We start from the raw sequence: 22,305 nt of genomic DNA, 5'->3' as shown, positions 1-22,305 counted from the left end.
TTTCATTATATATTACAATGTAATAGTAATAGAAATAAGGTGCATGATAAATGTGATGCACTTGAATTGTCCTGAAATCACTCCCGTCTGTGGAAAAACTGTCTTTCATGAAACCAGTCCCTCATGCCAAAAAGTTTGGAGATCGCTGCTTTAAATGACACAAATCAATTGACACAAATCAATTGCAAAGTCCTACTTATAAAATCTAGGATAAACTAGGTTCCTTTCTGTTTCTGCAAATTTAGAACAGAAACATTCATTAAATGCTTGCTCTGTGTGTGTGTGTGTGTGTGTGTGTGTGTGTGAGAGAGAGAGAGAGAGAGACTGAATGCACCTTTGTTTAAAATTAGGTAATTAGGTTTCTATCTATATCAAGTTTTCCAGGTACTAACAAGTTTTATTTGGCAGTTGACTTTGGGGACAGTAGTCTCTGGAGTGAGACAGGAGCTTGTGAGAAGCTGGAAGCAAGCCTTGTCATTGTGACAATGATGACAAGATAGAAACAGAAGCAGGAGCTACCACTGCTTGATGCCTGAGTCATGGTTGCTGGCAGCAGTACTTCCTACCTACATTTGATGAGAGGATATATTTCCCAGGTTGTAATTATGACACCTTCGGCCTACTATTTGACTTTGCCATTACTTTCTGGTTTTAAAATAATCTTTCCTTCAGTTAAAAAAATTCAAAGGAGATTAACTCCTCATTACAGGTCTCTATTTTATCCTTCTCAATTTTTAGGTACTGAGTTGCAAGTGAAACCTGTTTGTTTTAATTTTTCACAAGAATCAGCTAGAACATTAAATTACAAATTAAATTTCGACATGTAAATGACACTTCTAAATTGTCCTTTTTCTGCCTCTTAACATTACTAGAGGCATGATGAGCCACATAGTTTGAGAGGCCAGTGCAAAAAAAATGTGGAGTCCTTATTCAAAATTAAGAATTTCAAGATGGTAGCAGTGGAGCATTAACCCAAATACAGGGCCCTTCTCAGCATATGGCACTGCATGACTGCATAAGTTGTATGCTGTTGAGGCCAGTCCTTATTAGGAGTGTAAGTTTTGAGTTTATTTATTTTTGATGCTTCCTTTAGTAAATTCTACATTCAGGAATGAGCAGACAAGGCTGGAGGCAAAATTCTTCCCATACCTTTGTGAGAAGCATAGTTGAGTCACCTTCCCCATAGTGTCTGCACTTAGTGACATGGCCTCTGGGGTATCAGAGAAGCTGTCTCAGGCTTGTTTTGCAGGCCAGGCCTGGTGCCAATCACGAAATGGGCTTGGTGATACACCAATAACCCTCAGAACCAGGAAGTAAAACTACCTGCTGAGCCATGTAGCTCCTCTCTCTTTTCTTCTCTATTCCTCCTCAAGTGCTCCTCGATTTAGCCAAGGATATACCCTTGAGAACTACTCAGAGTGTCCTTATAAAGAGATACTTGCCTCCTTTTTTTTTTTAATAAGCAAAGAGATAGAGTCCTAAGGACAGACACATTTCTTTATGCTAAAAATACTAGAAATACTCATCCCCAGTTAAAAAGTACTTTGATTAAATGATATAAAGTCAGACATTAAGCTTGATGTTTGCTTTTCAAAAATGAACACTAACAACAGAAAAAAGACATTTTACAAACTTTAAAAAATCCACTGGAGAAATTAAATAGTCATGTGCTGACTAATTACATTGAATTTATTTCTTGACCCATAGACTGTTGAGCTTTATCCTGGTTCTACAAGTTATTAGCTGTGTGACCTTCAGCAACCTTCTTTCTGCATGCCTCGGTATCCTCATATATATCATAAGCTAATACTACAAACAATGCAAATGGGTTTCGTGCATCTTAATAACTCAAAACTACTTTTAATCAAAGGTTTAATGCATCTTAAAAACTCAAAAAGCTTACCATAATCTCATTTATGGTAAGCTTTCAATTAGGGTACTGATAATAGTAACTATCATCAGTATTATGTTGTCATTATTATCTTCTCCTCAATGAGTTTACAGTTTCAGAGAAAATATGATGTAGTTCAGTGCCTTGAACATAATGGCCACTCACTAAGTATTTGTTGAATGGGTTTATTTGTGTAAACTTTGTCGGGCTTTTTTTTAACAGTAGATGAAACATCCCTTGATATTAAATTAAGCCAAGTTGTTGATGAAAAATAACTCCATCTTTTAATGCCTCCATTCACTATGAAATGTAAATAAAAAGAAAACTCTGTCCTCTTGTTTTAATATTTAGCAGGATGGAATTTTGTAACCCCTACGATTGGAGAACTTGAGTAAATAAGTTATCTGGATAACTATTTGGACAGTCTTTTCGCTCAGTTACACTGAAAATAAACTTAGTGATGCATACAGCCTAGTAGAACAAAATGACCTAAGGTCAGCAGTCAGTAACTTCCAAGTCCAAAGGAAACAGCTGGCTTAGGAATTGGGCGAACTCAAAATTTAATGAGTATTTAATTATAAGAAAACATACACCTTTTCCTCAAGTGGATGTGACCTTGGAGAGTTGTTGGAAGCACTCTCCAGAGACTTTTCTGCCAGTTTCCTAAATGATACCAAATTTATTCTATTATCTACACAATAAATTTCAATATTTCTTGATGCTTCACCTCCTGCTCTATTTCTTCTGTCCAAATATCATTGCGTATGCAAACAAATAAACAAGGTTAAAATCATCTACTAAGAAACATTTAGCCTCTGTAGCTTTGTCATTGATTGTACCCATTTATGACAGACAAGGATAAATATCTCCTATGTAAATATTTTTAATGAGAAAAACATACATTTTAAGAATTATGATTTACTTTTTAAGAATATAATTACATTTACAACACAGTAAAAATGAACACAAATTAAATAAATATATTTCTAGAAAAAAGTTTTAAAACTAGCAATTTTCAAATCTAATCTAGCTCATCTGGCAAGTTGAAGAAGTATAATAAAATAAGCCTAATATAATGAAAGTAACAATTCAGACTGTGATTTTATTTTTTTCAAAAAGTCAATTCCAAAATTCCAAGGGATGCTTATCACATATTAGGACAGCTAGCAGATATAAAATTGAATACTAAATAGTTCAATTTGCTTTTAAATAAGCATTAAAAACTGAAAATATATTCAGTGTTGGTGTAGTGTGAAAGAAAAGGGTTATACTGATTTATAGTGATACTCATTTAATATATTTTATGAAATACATACACAATGCGAAGTTGTCTGAAAAAAATCAAAAAGCATACGGGTCCTGAGCATTTGGATATTTACAGAATGTAAACTGATATTCCATAAACAAAGCCATGGATTATAGTCACAAATGCAATTTTTAAAAATTAAATATATCATTCCATGTCTAAATACACCACTGTAATAGTTATAGCAGTTATTTTTATGAGGTCAAGAAGGATGTACATTTTTTCATAATTCAAAGTCAGTGAATTTACCTTTTACTTTCCATTTCTTCTTAAAATAAGAGTAGCTGAATATTATTAAGTACATGACTGAATTCAAAAAATTTAGTTCATCCGCAGTATTTTTGGGATATTCTAGTATAAACTTTTTCAAAAGCAAGAAGCATATTAGAGAAAAAAAAATCTAAGTTTCTGCCTTTATTAAGTTTATATATTTTCTCTTCCTTTCTTTTCACTGGGAAGTAATTATAATGCTTAGAAATCTATTTCTCAGTATTGTCAACTTTATGAACCTATTTGCTTAAAGAAAACACATTCTAAGAAATGTGACAATTGATGAATGTTAGCATCTCATGTGTCTTGCTTTCTTTTTGTTTCTTTACACAATGATTGTTCAAATGAAGGCTATGGACAAACTGTGCATGATTATTAATGCATTCATCATGTGAAAATTAGAATGCAACATATTTTTTTCTAAGCAATGATATAATTATTATCTTTATTTGAATTTTAAGATTGTAATGATAGTGCTAACTTAATCGTTTTCTTTAATCATCACTTGCTTATTTATGAAGCTAGCTTTTAATCAGTAGCTTGAGTGCTATGATTCTCTTTCACCATTTATTTTAGTAACTGAAAAAATATTGGAATTAATTCTTTGAAGTATCTTTGGAAAAATGTCTTCTGAAATGAATGGCTCACCTTATGCTCCAGGAAATGTTCTAAAATGGCAATTGTCCAATAATAACAATAATTAAATCTTAGGCCAAATTAACTTGGTTTATTTGAAGAGACAGTGTGTGAAGGTTCCTTGGAGCTGGTCAAACCACTGATAGAAACAAGTGTTGAGTTATGTCTCTGTGCCTGTTCCTGGTTGATCTTCTTAAGGTAAGATTATGTTAGATTTTCTATTAGTAGGTTACAGTCAATGACAATAACTTACACTAACACATCTAGAAGCATCTTGTCATGTGTGGCTATTCAAATCTGGTTTATTTCTCATGATCTTGTTCACAGATGTTCACAACAAGTTATCATCTGAAAAATCTGAGATCACTGAAGAATCATGGTATAATTACCTTTGGTACACATATTTTTCCTCCCTATTATATGTTACTTCAATTGGCTCAGTGACCTGGAATTGCTTTATATCACCTTGGCATAAAATCTAAGAGAAGCAATAGATTACATTTAAAAATACTGTATGTTTTAATCAAAGACAGGACATAATGTTACAAGATGTTGCTAAAATAAGAGAACAGGGTGGAAAAACATTCCTATACCATGGCTCTATATTTTTAAAGAAGCACATATTATACATATTATACAATGTGTTACATATTAAGTCATAATGTGCCAAGTATTATGTGCTGTAAGGGCATTTAAAACATTAATAAAACTTTTCTGTGAAAACTGAAATCCTAGGCTAGTTTTATACATTTTCTGTTTCCTTTAGCCTCCAAATATGAATGCTATTTCTAATTAGGAACAAAATGTTGTTTTGAAAGATATTCATTCTATTTTGGTAGTCAAAATTAGTAGGTGATTTAGCCTGTAAATTAATTTAAAATGTACATGACATACTACAAATACATGATCTAGTGTAGCTTTATCCTAAACATTGGTGGACTTGGTTTAAATTATCTTTTACTTTTACCCACTTTTGTTTTTTTAATCAAAAAAGCAAAGAAGAATATTGTAGAAATTATAGATGATGAATAGAAACAAAAAACTAAAACAGCAGATACTATAAACATTTAGAGGGATATACTTCTAGAAACATAATAGAAAAGCAATTTTGTTATGATGGTCCTTTGCCTGTTCCATAATTGATAACTCAAAAAAAAAAAATAGGAGATACTGATTACTCTAATTTTACTTAATTGATTGCATAAAGAATTACTTGATTATTAATATATTATTTTTAGCAGTATAAAATTTCTCAGTTGATATATTAAACAGAATTTATTGTATGGGGTTTCTATGATTTTAATTTATTGTACTCATCATAATGTTCTAACTCCATATTTATCTGCCTATTTCAATACTATTAGGTGAATATGTCTGAATAATAAGAGAACACCTGCATTATTTGATTAAATAATGTATCTTATATCTTCTTTTACTAGAAACTTTTATAATTCATGAAAAATCCGTAAAAACAACTTTAAGTCATGTCATTTTAGTATGTTAGTTCTATAATATTTTGGCTTTAATGTTTACATGCATAAACTATTTCCTTCGCACCTACCAAAACGTAAAACATTTTAGAATTTTTTAGGTTCTATAGAAGTTCATGCTTATTTACATTGGAAACTTCATGATTTCAAAGCTGGTTGATTTATCCATTTATCTGAACATTTAATGGGTGCATTTCACTAGAAACCTACATTCTTCATAAGCAACATTTAAAAAGGGATTTTGTTAACTCATACCTTAAATCGTACATTTCAAAAGCGATTTTAACTATAACAGTTATCTGTAGAAAAAGGCAATTGTCTTTGAAATTTAATTTATTTCAATAGTACTATGCATAAAATATTTCGAGTCTGTATTTAGACTGATCTCCTGGGAAGTGCAATTGGAGAGTGAAGAATTTCCACAATTGTATGAATGATGCATTCGAAGAGCAAGTAATAATAAACAATCCAATTTTAAGTACACTAAAAATAAAGTAATTTAGCCTTTTGGTATTTCTTACTTATCTTCAGGAAAACTGTTTTCATAATGCATTTCTTATCCATCTTCCTTTTTGCTCACATTAATAATAAGTAAAAGAAGTGGATAAGAGTTCTGAGCACACAGAACATTTCAATTTCCAAATTCTTTGATCATCTCATGATTTAAAGAGCCTTGTCCACTTGACTTATGTACCATATGTTAGCCAGTAATATGTTGACAAGATTGTAATTCTCATGGGTATTTTATAACTAAACTGAAAAAAATTTCAGTCAGACAACATATAGAAAAGATACTTGCGTAGAAAGCTTGCTGCTCCTACATCTGCTCTGAGGAGAGTGAATCATGTGGCCTCCACTCTAATGACAGCTATTTGGATCACCAGTGGATCCAACTGGATCCACCAACTGGATCATCTGCCACTAAAATTAAGATCTGGTGAGTAGCTTATGGGGTGACCTGAATTGAAAGATTTGTCCAGCAGGACAAAGGTAAGTAATGGATTCACTAGATTATCTTTCTAGGAAAGTTGAATATACAACATATAGAGAGTATACCATTAGTGAAAGGGATGACAGAAAGAAAGAGAGAGAGAAGAAAGGAAGAAAAGGAGGGAGGAAGGGATGGAAGAGGGCAGGAAAGGAAGGAAGAGAAGAAACTCAAAACAATGGAGGAAGTGGGTATGTTTAGAAACGGCTCTTCATAACAACCCAAAAAATAAAAACATCTGACCAACATGCTGTGATTTCTTAGATTTGGAGATATTTGTATAAAAGAAACTCCCTTTTCAGAGAAACGAATAAGTCAAAGTTTAGAATGTTTCTTCTAACTTTCTTGGATTTCATAATACTTTTTACCTAGGCAATTGTTATAATGCCAACTCTCAACAATTGAAAATAATTTGATCAATCTGGTCAACACTCAAGAATGTTGCATTACTTTGAGAGTCTTTGCAGTATTTATAAGGGAATGCTTAAGGTGAATAAATTAATAACTGTGCTTGGTTCCAACTTGCATTCTTAATCTGCACAAAAGAATAATTTTTAGAACATCATAGCATTTTATATTCGCATATAAGCAACAAATAGATTAATTATTCACTAAAATAGACCAAAGTCATCTACTTTTCAACCACTCACCATATAATTCTGTTGCCTAATCCACATAGTCATCTAAATATGAAATAAAAGCTGTATTATTCTTTATAATTCTCATAAGTTTAAACATGTGGATAATTTAAATGGGCTTCCATGTATTTTTATTCCAATTTATTTATTTATTTTTTTGAGATGGAGTCTTGCTCTCTCGCCCCGGCTGGAGTGCAATGGCATGACCTCAGCTCACCACAACCTCCACCTCCCAGGTCCAAGAGATTCTCCTGCCTCAGCCTCCCAAGTAGCTGGAATTACAGGCACCTGCCGCCATGCCTGGCTAGCTTTTCTGTATTTTTAGTAGAGATGGGGTTTCACCATATTGGTCAGGCTGGTCCTAGAACTCCTGTCCTCAGGTGATCCACCCGCCTCGGCCTCCAAAGTGCTGGCATTACAGGCATGGGCCACAGCACCTGGCCTCAATTTTGATATTTTTCTTAAGACCCATTGCCATGTGCCAATACTCTGCTTGTTTTTAGTTGTTTTCTGTCAGAAATCTAGGTTCATTCTTTACATTTTACATGCAATTTTTTTAGATTTTTGCTGAAAATAATTATTTATAAACTTTTTTCATTTCCTTCACATATACTTTAAGTAAAACAAAACAGAAACAACAACAAAACCAACAAGACTTCTGTTTTGTATATTTCTGCTTTGAACTTTCCTTATTCCTTGAGCAACTTCTATCCTAGACAGGTGGATAGCACCAGTCACTGACAGGCAATGACTGGCAGAATTCCACAAATCAAGTGAGCACTGTATGAAGGCAGAGGCAAAAGACTCCCTTTTACAGTTTTCTGCTCTCAGGCATCGAGTAGCGACTCTGAACTAAATATTGACTTTATGTTAACAAGCTCCAGCTCCCGGAAATTTCCACCTATCTTTTTAAGTAGCTTCCCAAATGGCAGCCTGATCAAAGCAATCTAATATGGCTTAAGTGCCAGTGGTTGACATTTTGCATTTTTTATTGCCTTCCATTTTTATCTACACAAAAATTGGCGATAACTAATATCCAGTTGATCTTTTTATTCTGGTAATAAAATGATAATACAAAGATCTTATTATCTACTCCAGACATCCATCAGAGTGCACTTTTCAATAACATACTATGCGAAGGGTTTCTTCCCTATACCCAAGTCAAAAGCGAGGTTAAGTACTTGTCCTCAGATGTCCCGTTCTCTCAATACTTGGGCACTGGACTGCAAATAGAAATTGAACTTCAGCCCTTGGTGCTTTGTTCACACTAATGTTATATGTAATTTTGTTGTGTCTGCCTCTTAAATGCACCATTTTCTGTGAGAAGCCAAAAGTACTTGGAAGGTCTGCTTAAATATTTTTTTAACCCCAAAGAGTTTTTATTCTTTTAAGAAAACAAGAAAAAAGAAAACAGAAGAAACAATACTGGAAATGGAGCAGTAAGAAGAGTGAATCTTAATAGAAAGAAAGGAAGTGCAAGTGGGTGCGAGAAGAGACAAATGTAATAAGGCATAAAGAAAGCCAAATAATGCAAACAAAACAAGCCCCAGAGATCATGAGTTTATTCAATCTATTTTTATATGGATGCAGAAGTGTCCCTGAGGATGGGTGTGGTGGATCACACCTGTAATCCCAGCACTTTGGGAGGCCAAGACGGGCAGATCACCTGAGGTCAGGAGTTCGAGACAAGCCTGGCCAACATGGCGAAACCCCATCTCTACTAAAAATACAAAAATTAGCCAGGCGTGGTGGTGCACGCCTGTAGTTCCAGCTATTTGGGAGGCTGAGGTAGGAGAATTACTTGAACCTGGGAGGCAGAGGTTGCAGAGAGCTGAGACTGCACCGCTGCACTCCAGCCTGGGTGAGACAGCAAGACTCCATCTCATAATGAGCAACAAGAAACTGAGATGAGTCTGGGATTGTGTGCAGTCACACTCTGTTTGTAATCTGAAAGACCAAAACATACATTTGGCAGTGAAATGGCCATTATTCACAAAAACAGCTTTTTAAAGAAAGTACCCTATCGATATCTGAAAATAAGCTTTTTTATTTTTAAATGAAAAGAGGCTCTCTTCTTCCATTTAAGGATCCTTGACAGCTTTTCTTCCCGGGGGGGAAAATGGTAGCAATAAGGAATCTGACAGAGATGATACTTGGAATTCATATCTGCCCTTTCTCAGAGGAAATTTTAACAAAGGGCTGTGCCCTAGCATGTCCATGGAAGACTCTGTCACTGCATCTAAACTACTGACACAGGAGTGGCGGAAAAAGAAACATATCTGCCATCTCTTACAGTCCTGCAGATTTGAATACAGAAACTAGACCCTCTACCCTCCTCACCTACCACTCATTCTTCACTGGCAAAGACTAGACAGTCTGACACTATGTATATTTTTCATATAAAGTACAAATGCTGTAAACTTGGTGGTGGGGTAGGGAAAGATAAGATGACTATAGGAAACAGCAGCACAATTTTAAGTAAAGGTAGAAAGGTGTTTCTGGGGAAGTTTGCATTCAAGCTTAATAACTTAGAGTTTAATATTAGTTTTTAATGTAAGATAATCTTTTATGTTTTACTTTGTGTATTTCTTGTGATCATTTTCTTAAAAGATATCAATTGAGGTATTTCATATTAATTTCACAATACAGTTGATGTATTAGGTATGGTACAATTTTTAGAGATAATGGTGCTACTGGCTGTTATTTAAACAATGTACATTAATTTTCTCAGTCTCAGACAAACGTATGGCTCACAGAGGACACATGTAATAAATCAGTCTTTCATTAAACTGCAAGTTATGCTGAGATACAGACATTGTTAATTTAGTTTTTATTGAGTACAAAATGCACTCCAAGTAGAAATCACTGCTCATTTCATCACTGTGCGTTAGGTTTGCATTATCTGGAATGTAAATTCCTCCCTTTCCTCAAAGGCAAGTCTTTTTTATGGAACTTGGGTTTCTTACTACACCTGCCCCCTATTCCCTGAATAAAACAGAGACAAAGGAAATGAAAATGTTACCTGTTGATTGAATGTTCTTTCCAGTGACTGCTGTAAAGTTAAGGAATGTACAGTGCTGTCCAATGTGTACAATGGAAGCTCACAATCATTAATTGAATTCGAGTATCACATACTCATTAAAAAGGGAAAACAATTCACTAAACAGCAAAAACCTTTGTCCTCAAAGGTATCATTTTGTGGAATATCCAGGGGAAAAATAAGACTATCCTCAATACTAGAGTCTCATGATATAAGCCAAATGGCAAACGAGTCTAACAAGGGTAATTATACTATAAAGATACATTTAAAAAATCATTGATATAGCCACAGAATTCAGAATAACAAGTTATTTGAATAATTTTCATTAATTGCTATAGTTTACAAAGTTACACTTTGTAAATTCAAAAAGGCATGCTTTGTTGCATGCTTCGTATACATAAAATAAAGAGTACATAAGGTAGAGGTCTATAAAGGAATATTGTCCCCACATGGATCTGCTAAGATACAGGAGGGATCAAGAAAACCTATAGCTGCAGTGAAACACAGATCTGGCTTTGGCAGAGAATATTTTGTGAGTTGCCACTTTGCCTGCATCTATGTCCCAGAGCTGAAAGCAAACTGGACCTAGTATTAGATGTGCAAATTGTGTATTCCTTTTAGGAATGCATAGAGGAGATAGAGTTGGAGAGGAGATGACATATCTTTGAAAAATTCTACTTACGTGAGAGCTTTGACAGTTTATTTTCAGGAACTATTTTGTTTGAGATCTTTTTAAATGCCTGGGATATTGGTTATAATTTATTAACTTAATTTTTAATAAGTCACCATTCTGTTACTTTTTTATTGGTGTGATTGAGCAAACTCATTTTAATGTTATTTTAAAATGAATATTAAATATATATGGATAGAATTATGAGTTGTAAGAGGCACAGTGTTTGAAACAGTATGTATTTTATTAGGAAAATGGTCTTGCTTTTGCAAGTTTAAGGCTCTGTTTCAAGTGCCTTATTGCCACTTGAAAACATGGACAATGCTTTGGGGACTAGACTCCATCAACTCACATTCAGCACTGTTTCGATAAAATAAATTTTAAAATTCTTTATTATGACAATGAGAGATTAGAAGTTTGTTAGAACCATTTTATTTAAATTGTTCATGACTTTGTGTTGTGATCACTGGAGATTTCTTAATGTGATCAGCACAACCTGGAAAGGAAAACCTGAGCATTTATGTACAGAAATAAACAGGTTTACTCTTAAGATAACACTACAACTCAAAATAAAATCACAGTCCTTTTATCTTTTCAGATTTTTGTACAAATTCAAATAAAACTCAGTCCATGCATCTTTTCAGACTCATCAGTTCGCATGCATGTCACAAATTTGAAGGGTTTTGGTTATTTTTGCAGAGATATGATTAGGATGTAAAAATTCATCATTTAAACATTCTTAATGATCAAAGAAGAACATTTTAGACAAGTAATTTTTTATGCATATGTAAAACTTTAGATGGGTTTAATAGTAACTCTCGAAGTAAGAGGAATTAACTTTTTTTTTTTTTCTGTATTTGCGTTAAAAGATAAAGACAAAAGAAAACAAGAACCAGAATATTTTCTCCTATTTAGTTATGAAGAGAACAACTGGAGTCCACAAATGCCACTTGCAGTATCTAAATGTCTATAAGGTGCTGGCACATTCTGTTACAAAACACTTGTCACCTCTTTTTCCACATAGAGGTAGGAACTGCAGTGGGGAAGTCTTCAGCTGTACAAATTTTTAAATGAATTTTTACAACCCAGATGATGGACTGGTATACTTTAAAAGTGAGTTCATGAGTTTTATAAACACATTTCTCTTGCTCTCTCTCTCTCTCTTTTTTTCTTGACTAGCTTACATCATAATGGAGGAATAACATTTTAAAAATTTTGAATAGGCACTTACTGGAATTACAGTTAATCCTGATACAATCTAGATGGGGAAGAATAGATGAAAAATGAAAATTCATCCTTCAAGGTAATAGCTGCAGACATCCAATAATATTACAGTCCACCCTTCCGGGGACAGACACATGCAAATATGGCCACTCAGTATCATTATTCTTTACATACTTATAAAGCCCAGATGTATTGTTATAAAAGTTTACCATTGGAAACAACAATAGAAGTTTTTAAAAATGGCCAATTCAAACAAAGCTACATGGTGACAAATCTAAGTGAAGTAAAGAGCTGTTAAATGTCAAAGATGTTTGGCTTAGACTGGCTGCAACTTTCTCCCCATCTGTGAAAGAACATATCACTGTTTTCCGCAAAATGTAAAAGTGCTCCGTCACAATGGGGTACAGTGCAGGTTCAGCTAGGCTCAGGCATCTTGGACCTCTGAAATCTAATATCCCACAAAGGCCAACAGAATCCTTCAGAATTGCGGTGGTCAAATGGAAAGCAAGTTAAAATTATTCTTATCTTGCCCTCAAGGTTTTTGTTTTGTTTTTAAATTTTATTTGCTTGGGCATAAAAAGGTAACTGCCAGATGTTGGCTGGATTCCATACCTTGCGTTAATTGGAGGAGGAAAGAAACAACTGTATGATTCCTTTAAAAACTCCAGTGGCTAAGGAGCAGTCATTATTCAAAGCACACAAGCCTATGCCTCTCTTAGGAGCTAACAGTGCTATCTCTATATAATAAGTGTCATGGTTCCCTTGATTTTCCTTTCTTGATTTTCCCTTTCTTATACCTGCTTTATATAAAAGCAGCTACTATAAGAACAGAACATCTGGTATGGGTAACACAAACTGTAATTATAGCAGTTATTTTTAAAAGACTATGTAGGATGTTTTCTATTTATTTTATATATATTTGTTGGTTTGGGTTTTATTATTTAACGCCTTTGGGGAACACAAAAAATATAAACCTAGATTCTGTTTCCATATAGCTGAGTTTGTCATGTGTCGTCAACCGCATCAGAAAAGTGGTTGCAAACAGCCAAGGACCAGCACCTACACACCTCTTTCTACAGAATGCTTTGCTGTTCGAAAATTCTCATGAGTGTTTCCACTTTAACAGCAGCTTTACTGCATGCAATTAGGCGGTTTGTTTTGATTGGCTTGTAATAACCTGTCATTGTCACTAGAGGGTACTCTAACAGAACAGTAAAGGAGAGTGCTCTGTGTTCTTCAAGTAGTATTTTTTAACCTTATTATTTAATTTCATTAACATTAATTAAATATAATTATAGGCAATAAGATACCAATGGGATAATTTTATATTTTATGAGTTATCATTCTGCCCAGCACAATTTGAAAATGTAGGTGGGGTTTCCACAAATGCCTTACCTCATCACATTTTATTACTCTTTTTTTTTAGGTAAATCTACGTAGTTTCAAATTTTATTTTTCTCTCTCTGTTTATTCATTTCTATCTATGTGTGTTTAACACTGCCAAAAATACAGTAAAACCTCATTAATTTTGACTCCTCTTATTTTGAAACAATAATAACATTGCAAATTTGGGCAGAATATTAATTCTTCCTTTGATATGAGCAAAACTCTCTTAAGAAAAAAAAAAAAGTTAAACTCATAAACAAGATTTTGAAAAGCCAAGTTTGGGAAGAAAACTGATTTCCAGTACTTTATGTTGATGGCACAGTTTGCATGAAACAATGTGCTAATTATAATTAATTCTAATCCAACCACTAAAATCAGCCTAGATAGTCCTTTCCTTGATAAGACTTTCCAAACTTATTATGTTTTTGAGTATAATTTATAAAAATAAAAACTGCTTAAACAAATTTTAAAATCTGCAGTTCACACTTTTTCCTAATTCAGCCTGGTTTTTCCCCATAATTCATCCAGATTGGTGAGGTTTTACTGTAATGAGTCTTTCTTAATGCTACAATTAAGCAGGAAAGCATTATCTCTCTGTAGAAGAGCCTGTGTCTCTAGTGTTCTCATGGCTGTTTGCTAAGGGCCGCAGACTTTGGGCATTGAAGGGTTGTGGATCGCTATTTGATAGCAAAATACCACCACACAGTACTCCCAAACAGAAAAGATGGGGTACCACAAAGGTGACTATTCAAAGGAGAAGCCCATGGAGTCGAGTAAGAACAGCTGTTGATCTCAATAACAAAGCAGAAATTTGATATTTTGTGTAAATCTTTTCTAAATAAACATGTTTTTATTTATCTGCAAGGACATCACCTACAACCAATCTAAATGTTAGTGAATATATCAACAGAAAATTCAGCTTGAGGCAACCTCAGGCTTAATCATTTATATTTTCAATTAACCTCACTGACAGACATGGCTTCTCTTTTAGGAACCCTCAGTGGTAGAAATCACAGAACAGTAAGTTATGTTAAACATAAAAAAAAAAATAAAAATAAAAAGATGCCCCCCAAAACCTAAAATTACTTCAAATGATGGAAATAAGACCATTAAGTGTTCTAATTTTCCATGGCAAACAGGCTACTTGATCAATGTTTGCAGGCAAAATTGAACAAAAAGTAAAATAGTGTTAGTTCAATGGGGGAAGGCAGGTTGTTACCTAGATTGACCGTCAGTTTCACACGTCCTGCATCTAGCTCCAGGCGGAGGGTGTCAGCAGAGTCTCTAGAAGTGGTTGCCATCAGAATGCCATACGCACGCTGGGATCGGAACCGTAAGGAAACATCCTCAGCCTCCGTGTGCATGACTACGGGGAGCTGAATTTTCATAAACATGCTCCCATCATAGCTCAAAACCGTTGCCTCTAGAGATGGAAAATGAATATAATAAGTTCTTGGATGGTAGAGTGCATTAATACTTTAAAAAGGAAAAGGATCATTTATTATCACTTATTTAAGACTTCTAGAACAAAATACTACAAAATCAATTCGTCTTCTTCAGAAATAAACAAAATTGTAAGCTGGAAAGAGAAGTCACAGTAGAGGACTTCCCTTGTGAGATATTTTCTAAAGCCCAGAAACAGAGATATCAGCAGTTTCTTTTTTGTTGTTGTTGTTCCCATAGCACTTTCTACTTAAAGCATTAATCATGTTGAATTTTGGTGGTTTGATTATGTGTCTCCCTTCTCAAGAGCAAAGATCACGTTCTTTTGTAGAGTCACAGTGTGAGCCTAGTTTGAAACACCAGCCAAGTTGCAGATTTTTTTGTTGTTGTATTTGTTTGGGTTTTGTTGTTGTTTGTTTGCTTGTTTGTTTGAGACAGGTCTCTATTCCCAAGGCTGGAGTGCAGTGGCGGGATCTCACTGCAGCCATGACCTCCTGAGCTCAAGCAATCTTTCCACCTCAACTTCCTGAGTAGCTGGGACAGCAGGCACATGACACCATGCCAGGCTAGTTTATTATTAACACTTTTTTCTAGAGATGGGTCTCCCTTTGTTGTCTAGGCTGGTCTCAAACTCCTGGGCTCAAGTGACCCTCTCACCCAGGTTCCCAAAAGGAATCTGTGCCCAGCCTCCAGCAACTTTTCAATTCATGTTTATGTATGGTGAGCCCACTGATCAGTTCTGTGAAATTGGTCAACCTTGCCTAGGTTCTGAATTATTCATCTGCACAATAAGAGGGTACTGCCAGAAGATTTCTTAGGGCTTTGATCTGTCCTAAAAACCTGTAGTTCTAGGAAAAGTTACTATCATCATTTTCTCATAATCTCGGCCCTGATGGAACTATTTTTAAAAGAAAAAAAAAAAAAAGAAATATGGCTTAACTACAGGAATTGGGCCAATACTTTACCAAAGGCGATGTTTGAAAAGAAGAAAGAAAAACTGATATTACCAAACAACAAATAATGCTTCTTTTGAGCCATTATGTTTAGCAAGGTAATTTTTACAAAGGCTTAAACTGTTGCTTCCTTTTAAGGTTAATTTATAGAAGGGGAGTAACTTTAAATATTATCTATTAGCACAACCCTGGTGTCCTGAATATGTTGTCACCCAAAGCATAATGATGTGCCTTTGTTATACTAAATAAGCATGGGGGTGAGTCTGAGGAGCTTTTAAGTTTGTTTGTTACTAAACTAAGGTAGATGGCATCAATAGGGAAGTTGCTTAGTACTGTCTTAAAGACACAAAGAAATGAATAGAAAAACGGTTGATGACAACCTGATGGCTTTAAGAAATAGTCAGGACTCCTTAATGTTAAGCACCATATGGTAGTGGAATATTGCAAAACAAGCATGAATCAGTTTGCTTTCTCATTGGTTCCAATAACTCAGGATGATACTTAATAAAGAAAAACTACCTGGAATTAAAATGAACCAGGAAATTATCATTATTTTGCCTACTTGCACAGCATAGCAATTAACTGTACTGATACAACTGTGTTCAATATTGAGACTATATTCAGAGTTGTGGTTTTGCAAGTTTATCTTTCAGAAAGTCAAGTATTGTTTCTATAAGACTTTAATCATTATTTGTTGTCATTATGGGATTAAGTGAGCATCCAGAGCCTCTCCAAGCACTGACTGTTCCAGGTCTCCCTGCTTAGGTTAGCTCCCTTCTCTTTTCCATCTACGTCTTTACTTACTCCTATGCTCACTCCTCTAATATTTATTAAGGGTTCTGACTTCTCTCCTGAGCTATAGCATTCACTGCCTATTGGAAATTTTCAATTGGAATATGATAGGTACCTTATTAAACTCTTAATTCACTCCCTTCAAAAATGAACAAACTCAAAACATGCTCCTTCCTCAGTCTTCTCCATCTCAGTAAATGTGATAAACCCATTGCTCTGACCTAAAGCTTTCTGATTTCTCTTACTCTCTCTGCCATGTCCAATCTATTTGCAAGTCTGCAAGTCCTATAGGCTCGAATTCCAATCCACATTCTGAATTGATTGCTGCTCACCTCTGCCACTAATGTCCCTCAGACTTTGCTCTCATCTCTCACCTACATCACTGTAGTAGCTCCTTCAACTGTGTTCCTACCTTTTTTTAACCTATAAAGATCAGTGTGACCCTGGCCCCAGCCCATCTCTCTGGCCTCAGCTTTAAGCATGTCCCCCTTCTTGTTCAGTGAGCTCCAGATACACCAATTTCATGATCTCATTGAAGTGTTCGCACTTTTAGATCCCTCTGTTGAAAACTGTTTCACCCTAGATCTTTAAAAAGCTGGTTCTTTCAGCATTCAGGCCTCTGCTCAAATGTTACTCCAGAGAGGCCTGCTATCCCCTCCAGTTATTCAATATATATTCACCATTTAATTTTGTTAAAATGACCATTTCTTGCTTGTATAGTATTATCTGTATTTGTCCTTTAGAATACAAGTACCTTGAGGGCAGAGATCAGTGTCTCATATGCATTTGCTCTATCAGCAGCAAGTGCCCCCATGATGCCAGGCCCACAGCAGAGCCTCCATAAATATTAACTGAATCAATAATTGCACACACACAGTGAGCTAATTTCAATTTGAATACCAAGCTTACATAAATGCTTACCAAAGAAATTAAGTATTTATTCTGCTTATTGCAAGTGAAATCTAATTTCAGTAATGTGCATGAACAAAATATTTAATAAAGTCCACTTTGAAGGCCAAAATTGGGCTGCAGAAGACAGGCTAGGGAAGTGTCTATTTGCCAAAATAGGGGCCTCAAGGTTAGGCAATGCCCTAAGCACTGATAAAACAAAATATGGTCTTTCAAAAATATAGTGGTTCTATATCATATCATATTTTTTTTCCAATTAGGCAAGAAGTTTCTCAAATGGGAGTGAAATCCCAGTGGTCAAAGACCAGTGCAAATAACCAAATTGCTGTTGCTCAAAAGATAATTAAAACCTGAGTGTAAAGCTATAGTGAATTCTAGAGAGAAAAATGATTGTGGTATAATTTTAAAAGAAATTTGATCTTTACTTTTGCTTTTCCTAAACTAGACAATCATGATCCATACCTGTAAAGCAACAAGTACCTGAATAAAAGGGTTAAAGCCATTATCATGTGTTCAGTTACTTTGGTATCATACAGATAAAATGATCAAAACAGTGTTTGTTTTCTCGTCTTTATTTAATCTGTACAACTAGGATCTATTATTCAATAATCATATTTTTGAAATAATCATATTCTTCTGGGAAAATTAGCTTAATTTGATTGAAAACTAAATAGGGGACACCTCTTTTTAGAAATACAGATGACTGACAATGGATCATAAATATAGTGTGAAATACAACCCAGAGAAAAAAAAATAATCAGAATCATTAGGCTTTAACATTCTCCAAAAAGCTGCAGGACTGAAATAACATAGTAAAGTAATAAAACTTGAGTGCCCCCGAGTGTCATTTTAAATTATTCTCAATGTGAAAATAACTTGTTGATAAATGACAAATGAAAGTCTAAATGATTCCTCATAATTAGAGTTAATGTTTAATTAGACAAGAAATGGAAAATGCACAGGGTTGTAGTCTAGAGTTGCCAAATAAATGGTAAACAACATTCTGACATTTGAAGGTTATGCTATTTGGCAGCATCCTTGAACACTAGTAAAATTATTTCATCATTTAGAATATACAATAAATCTTTAAAAGGCTAATTCTACTATAATACTTCCCACTGGGGGAGAAAAACAGTTTCAACTTTGTCTTCTATATCTCCTTCTCCCTTGTCATTAAGTTTGATAAATTTGCTTTTCTGCATTATTCTTTGTTGCAGTCTAAAGTGTACACCTGTACTCAGTTTTGCCGAAAGGCAGTCACATATTGTGATCAACGATGAAAATCAGACAGGGAGCCAAATTATATTGCTCTGACATCTGTCTCTCCATCTGTTAGAATTTAACGAACAGTATAAAGTAGATATATGATTATATCAATGCTCTTATTCTTACATATGACTGAGAATAATTTTTATATGATCAAGTCTCCACAAATTCTCAGTTTTATTAAAAATAAAGCAGAAGAGAAAGTACTAAATTTAACTTTTACTCATTGAACATTATTTCTGTACTACTCTTTCTTATAGGATCAAAACATGTAAAACAAAATACTCTCTTCTTGTCTGCCTAAGTTAGCAAGTATTTTGTTCTTTATTATAAACTCCTTTGCCCCCTTAGGCAGGATAAACATCTCCTTTAATGTGATTGCAACATACTTTTTCCATGGTGAACTTTCTAAATCCAGGGAGCTGAGCATGCTTTTTAATTACTTTGAATAATTATTTTCATAAATTATAAATTATCAATTTTTGCTCAATAATAAGAAAACAAGTTTAAAAGTTTTCTTAAAAAAAAAAAAAAAACGTGAAGAGTTGTCAACTTGTATTTGATCAACAACAGCCTTATCTGATCAATGTGTATCTGGAGAAGAAACTCAGTCAAAGCCCCTTCTTTTATATTGGATACTCAAGAGGTTCAGGCATGATCTTGTGTTAACTGAACTAGGGCATAATAGCCAGAAGCTGGACAGAAGCCAACTTTTGTGGTACTGAGTATGACAACCACCACACATTTCCTTTGCTGTCAGGAGGCACCCTAACGTGAGCAAGAAAATTAATTCTGAAAAGCAAAGGACTCATGCAATACACATGGGTAGTCCAGTAACAAGAACCACCCAAAAATGCATATAGCCAACCTGGAGACAAAGAAATCTGCAGAAACGTCCAGCCTCCTATCAGATAAAGATGTATGCTGAATCCCAATGACGAAGTTTGCTATTACATTCTCATTTACAAATCTACATATGCTTGCTGACCCTTTTTCTAATCATTGCAATATATAAATATTTCTTCTCTCTCATCCTGGCTCAAAAAGTCTACAATTTCTATTTTCATTTTTGCCATCTGTAGTAGCGGAATATTGCCACAGGGTGGTACACCACACATACATATTTAACGGAAAGCTTCCGTAATATATGTGACAGGTGAGTTATACCCTTTTTTCAGCTTCACTTAACCAAGAGGCATCAGAATAACTGGCAGCTCTCTGAGTGATTAAAATTAAAACAAAACCTTAAATCATGCAAGTCTGCTAATCTCATATTATGCCTAATTGTATTATACCTTGCAAGCTTTGTTCATTGTTCATCCTTTTGGCAATTTCCAAAAACAAAACTAAACAAACAAACTAAAATTGGGAGGAAAAATGCAAAGAGGAAACTTATAAAGAATATGCACCATACGACCTAAACTATACAGAAATAGCTAAGTTGTACTGACAATTCACAGAAATTGCAGTTAGCTACTATCATAGAGAGAATGAATATATCTATATCTATGTGATAACATATCCATCTATTGACCCATCTAATTGCATGACACACAATAATAATAGCGTATGGTAAGTGGTTTAATACATGATTACTATATTACTGTTAAATATTTATATTTTTAATATTAATCATAGAACTAATAAGTTGATGTACCTCCTTTTTAAGATAAATAACCAAAATCAGATTTCAATTTTGGGTTTCACAAAACAACCCTTCTTTTTCCTAGGAGGTTTCAGGCAAGCTGAATTGAACTATTTCAGGAATAAAAAAGGAAAACAATAAATATTCATAGCTTAAAAATAGATGACAGGTACTTTTAGGCTAAATATGCAATAAAGGAATGTTATTTGTAGCAGGTGAGGACAATGGAACAACTCATCAGTATTTTTTCATATTGATTTGTAGCTCCATTGTTGAAAATAAATGACAATGGGTGCAGTGACTAAAGCATTTGTCTGAAACACTGGGTCGATGGAAGAATAAGCTTAGAACTATTTGTTCTGTTATTTATTCCTTTAGCCTGTTCTGCAGATCAACTGGGATGGCTATTACCCTTCAGTTTTCTTTGAATCCTTATTCCTTTTATTTTATAGGGTGAGAAAAAGAAAAATAAAATGTAGGTTTGCCTCCTATTAGAAAAAGAGAGGCGGCACCTGCTCAGAACTTCAATAGGCACAGCTAAACCGTAATAGCAAATGGGTAAATGAATCCTCTGCAGTTAGTTAGGTCCTAGCCAAAGGTAAGTACTTTTTCTATTAGGGTACACTTCGAGAAACATTGGTGTACCTTAGGTGATTGAAAGTCAGCTTACTTTTCAGAGAGGATATTGCCTCTTTTGTAAGTTGACTGAAGTGAAATGAACAGGCTAACTTAAGTCTCACCCAGTTGGGTCAAGGAAGTTGCAACTAATAGCTTAGCTTGCCTCAAATGCTATTTCTTACCATGGGTATTAGCACTAGAAGCCATAGGTATGTCTAAGTCACGCCTCTTTTACTGTCTAATGTTCTGAAGTTAAAAACTGGGCATAAAAACAGCAGTTATTGTCTATAATACATCTTAGGCTCATACTCTAGAGGATACTAAGGATTCAAGTTTCTATTCCTGCAATATACTGAAGAGCTGTGTCCTTTCGGAATCAAGCTCTTTGAAAAACATTAAGAGCTCATTAGTAATCCACGTCAGGTATGGCTGCTCAGCTTGCAAACAGAGTTTACTTCAGTAGAGTATGCATTATGTTTCAATGGTCAGTACAGGTTTGAGGTCAACATTTAATACACTTTTAATCTCAGGGAGTTGGCTGTTGGGGTTTTAGAATCCTACCTCTCTCGCAGGACCTGCCAAGATAGCCTGTTCCAGAACAATCACAGACATATCTGTTCCACCCATCCCTGCACATGCCATTGTTTTTGCAAGGGTTGCTAAGGCACGGTTTTGCTGTTTCCCTTGAGCAGGAGGGCTTCACTCCAGCAGTACTTTGAACTTCAGCCATTTGCCGGATATCTTTGCTTTGGCCATCGATGAACAAATCCCTGATGCAGCCCACGTAGCCATAGTTGAGCAGAGCAGTCCACACCTCGGTGGGGAAGACAAGGCCAGCTTTATTTTCTGGCAGGCCCCCCAGGTACAACTCATCATCCAGGTCCAGAATCTCACTCTCACCAGGAGCAGTGTAGGGAGTACGCAATGTGTTGACAGAAATGGTACCTATTGCAAAGAGAGGACAATGCACAGGTCTTTAAAAAGCACCAATGTGTTATAATTATCTTTCTGTCTTTCATCTGCTTAATGGTTAACTCTTTGAAAGCAGAGAATTATTATTATTCTTTCTATCCTCACTTTCTGGTATTTCCTAGAGAAATTAAGAAACCCATGGTATTAAGAAACTTTAGAAATAAAACA

At 34.7% G+C, this 22,305-nt stretch overlaps 1 protein-coding gene and 1 long non-coding RNA gene across 16 annotated transcripts in view; one reads left to right on the top strand and one right to left on the bottom strand.

The window, feature by feature from the left end:
- Positions 1-22,305, bottom strand: part of NRXN1 (neurexin 1) — a 1,146,744-nt gene that overhangs the window by 614,857 nt on the left and 509,582 nt on the right. For 8 of the 15 annotated variants that reach the window (XM_033175741.1, XM_033175747.1, XM_033175743.1 and 5 more), the window contains 2 exons: positions 21,727-22,110; positions 14,759-14,962 (listed from right to left, as the gene is read on the bottom strand). In XM_033175741.1, coding sequence (XP_033031632.1) covers positions 14,759-14,962; positions 21,727-22,110 — 588 coding nt within the window. Of the gene's footprint in view, positions 1-12,160; positions 12,188-14,758; positions 14,963-21,726; positions 22,111-22,305 lie in introns of all 15 variants that reach the window. The other 7 variants (XM_033175737.1, XM_033175738.1, XM_033175746.1 and 4 more) reach the window with 1 other exon arrangement.
- LOC117062320 overlaps positions 4,045-22,305 on the top strand; it is a 74,863-nt gene continuing 56,602 nt past the window's right edge. The window contains exon 1 of the long non-coding RNA XR_004428302.1: positions 4,045-4,301. This is a non-coding gene — a long non-coding RNA (uncharacterized LOC117062320). The remainder of the gene's footprint in view (positions 4,302-22,305) is intronic.

Source organism: Trachypithecus francoisi, unplaced genomic scaffold, assembly GCF_009764315.1.
Source record: "Trachypithecus francoisi isolate TF-2019V2 unplaced genomic scaffold, Tfra_2.0 Lachesis_group17, whole genome shotgun sequence".
NCBI classification, from domain to species: domain Eukaryota; kingdom Metazoa; phylum Chordata; class Mammalia; order Primates; family Cercopithecidae; genus Trachypithecus; species Trachypithecus francoisi.
The sequence above is the reverse complement of the archived record's forward strand: the minus strand, read 5'-3'. Positions and strand labels throughout refer to the sequence as shown.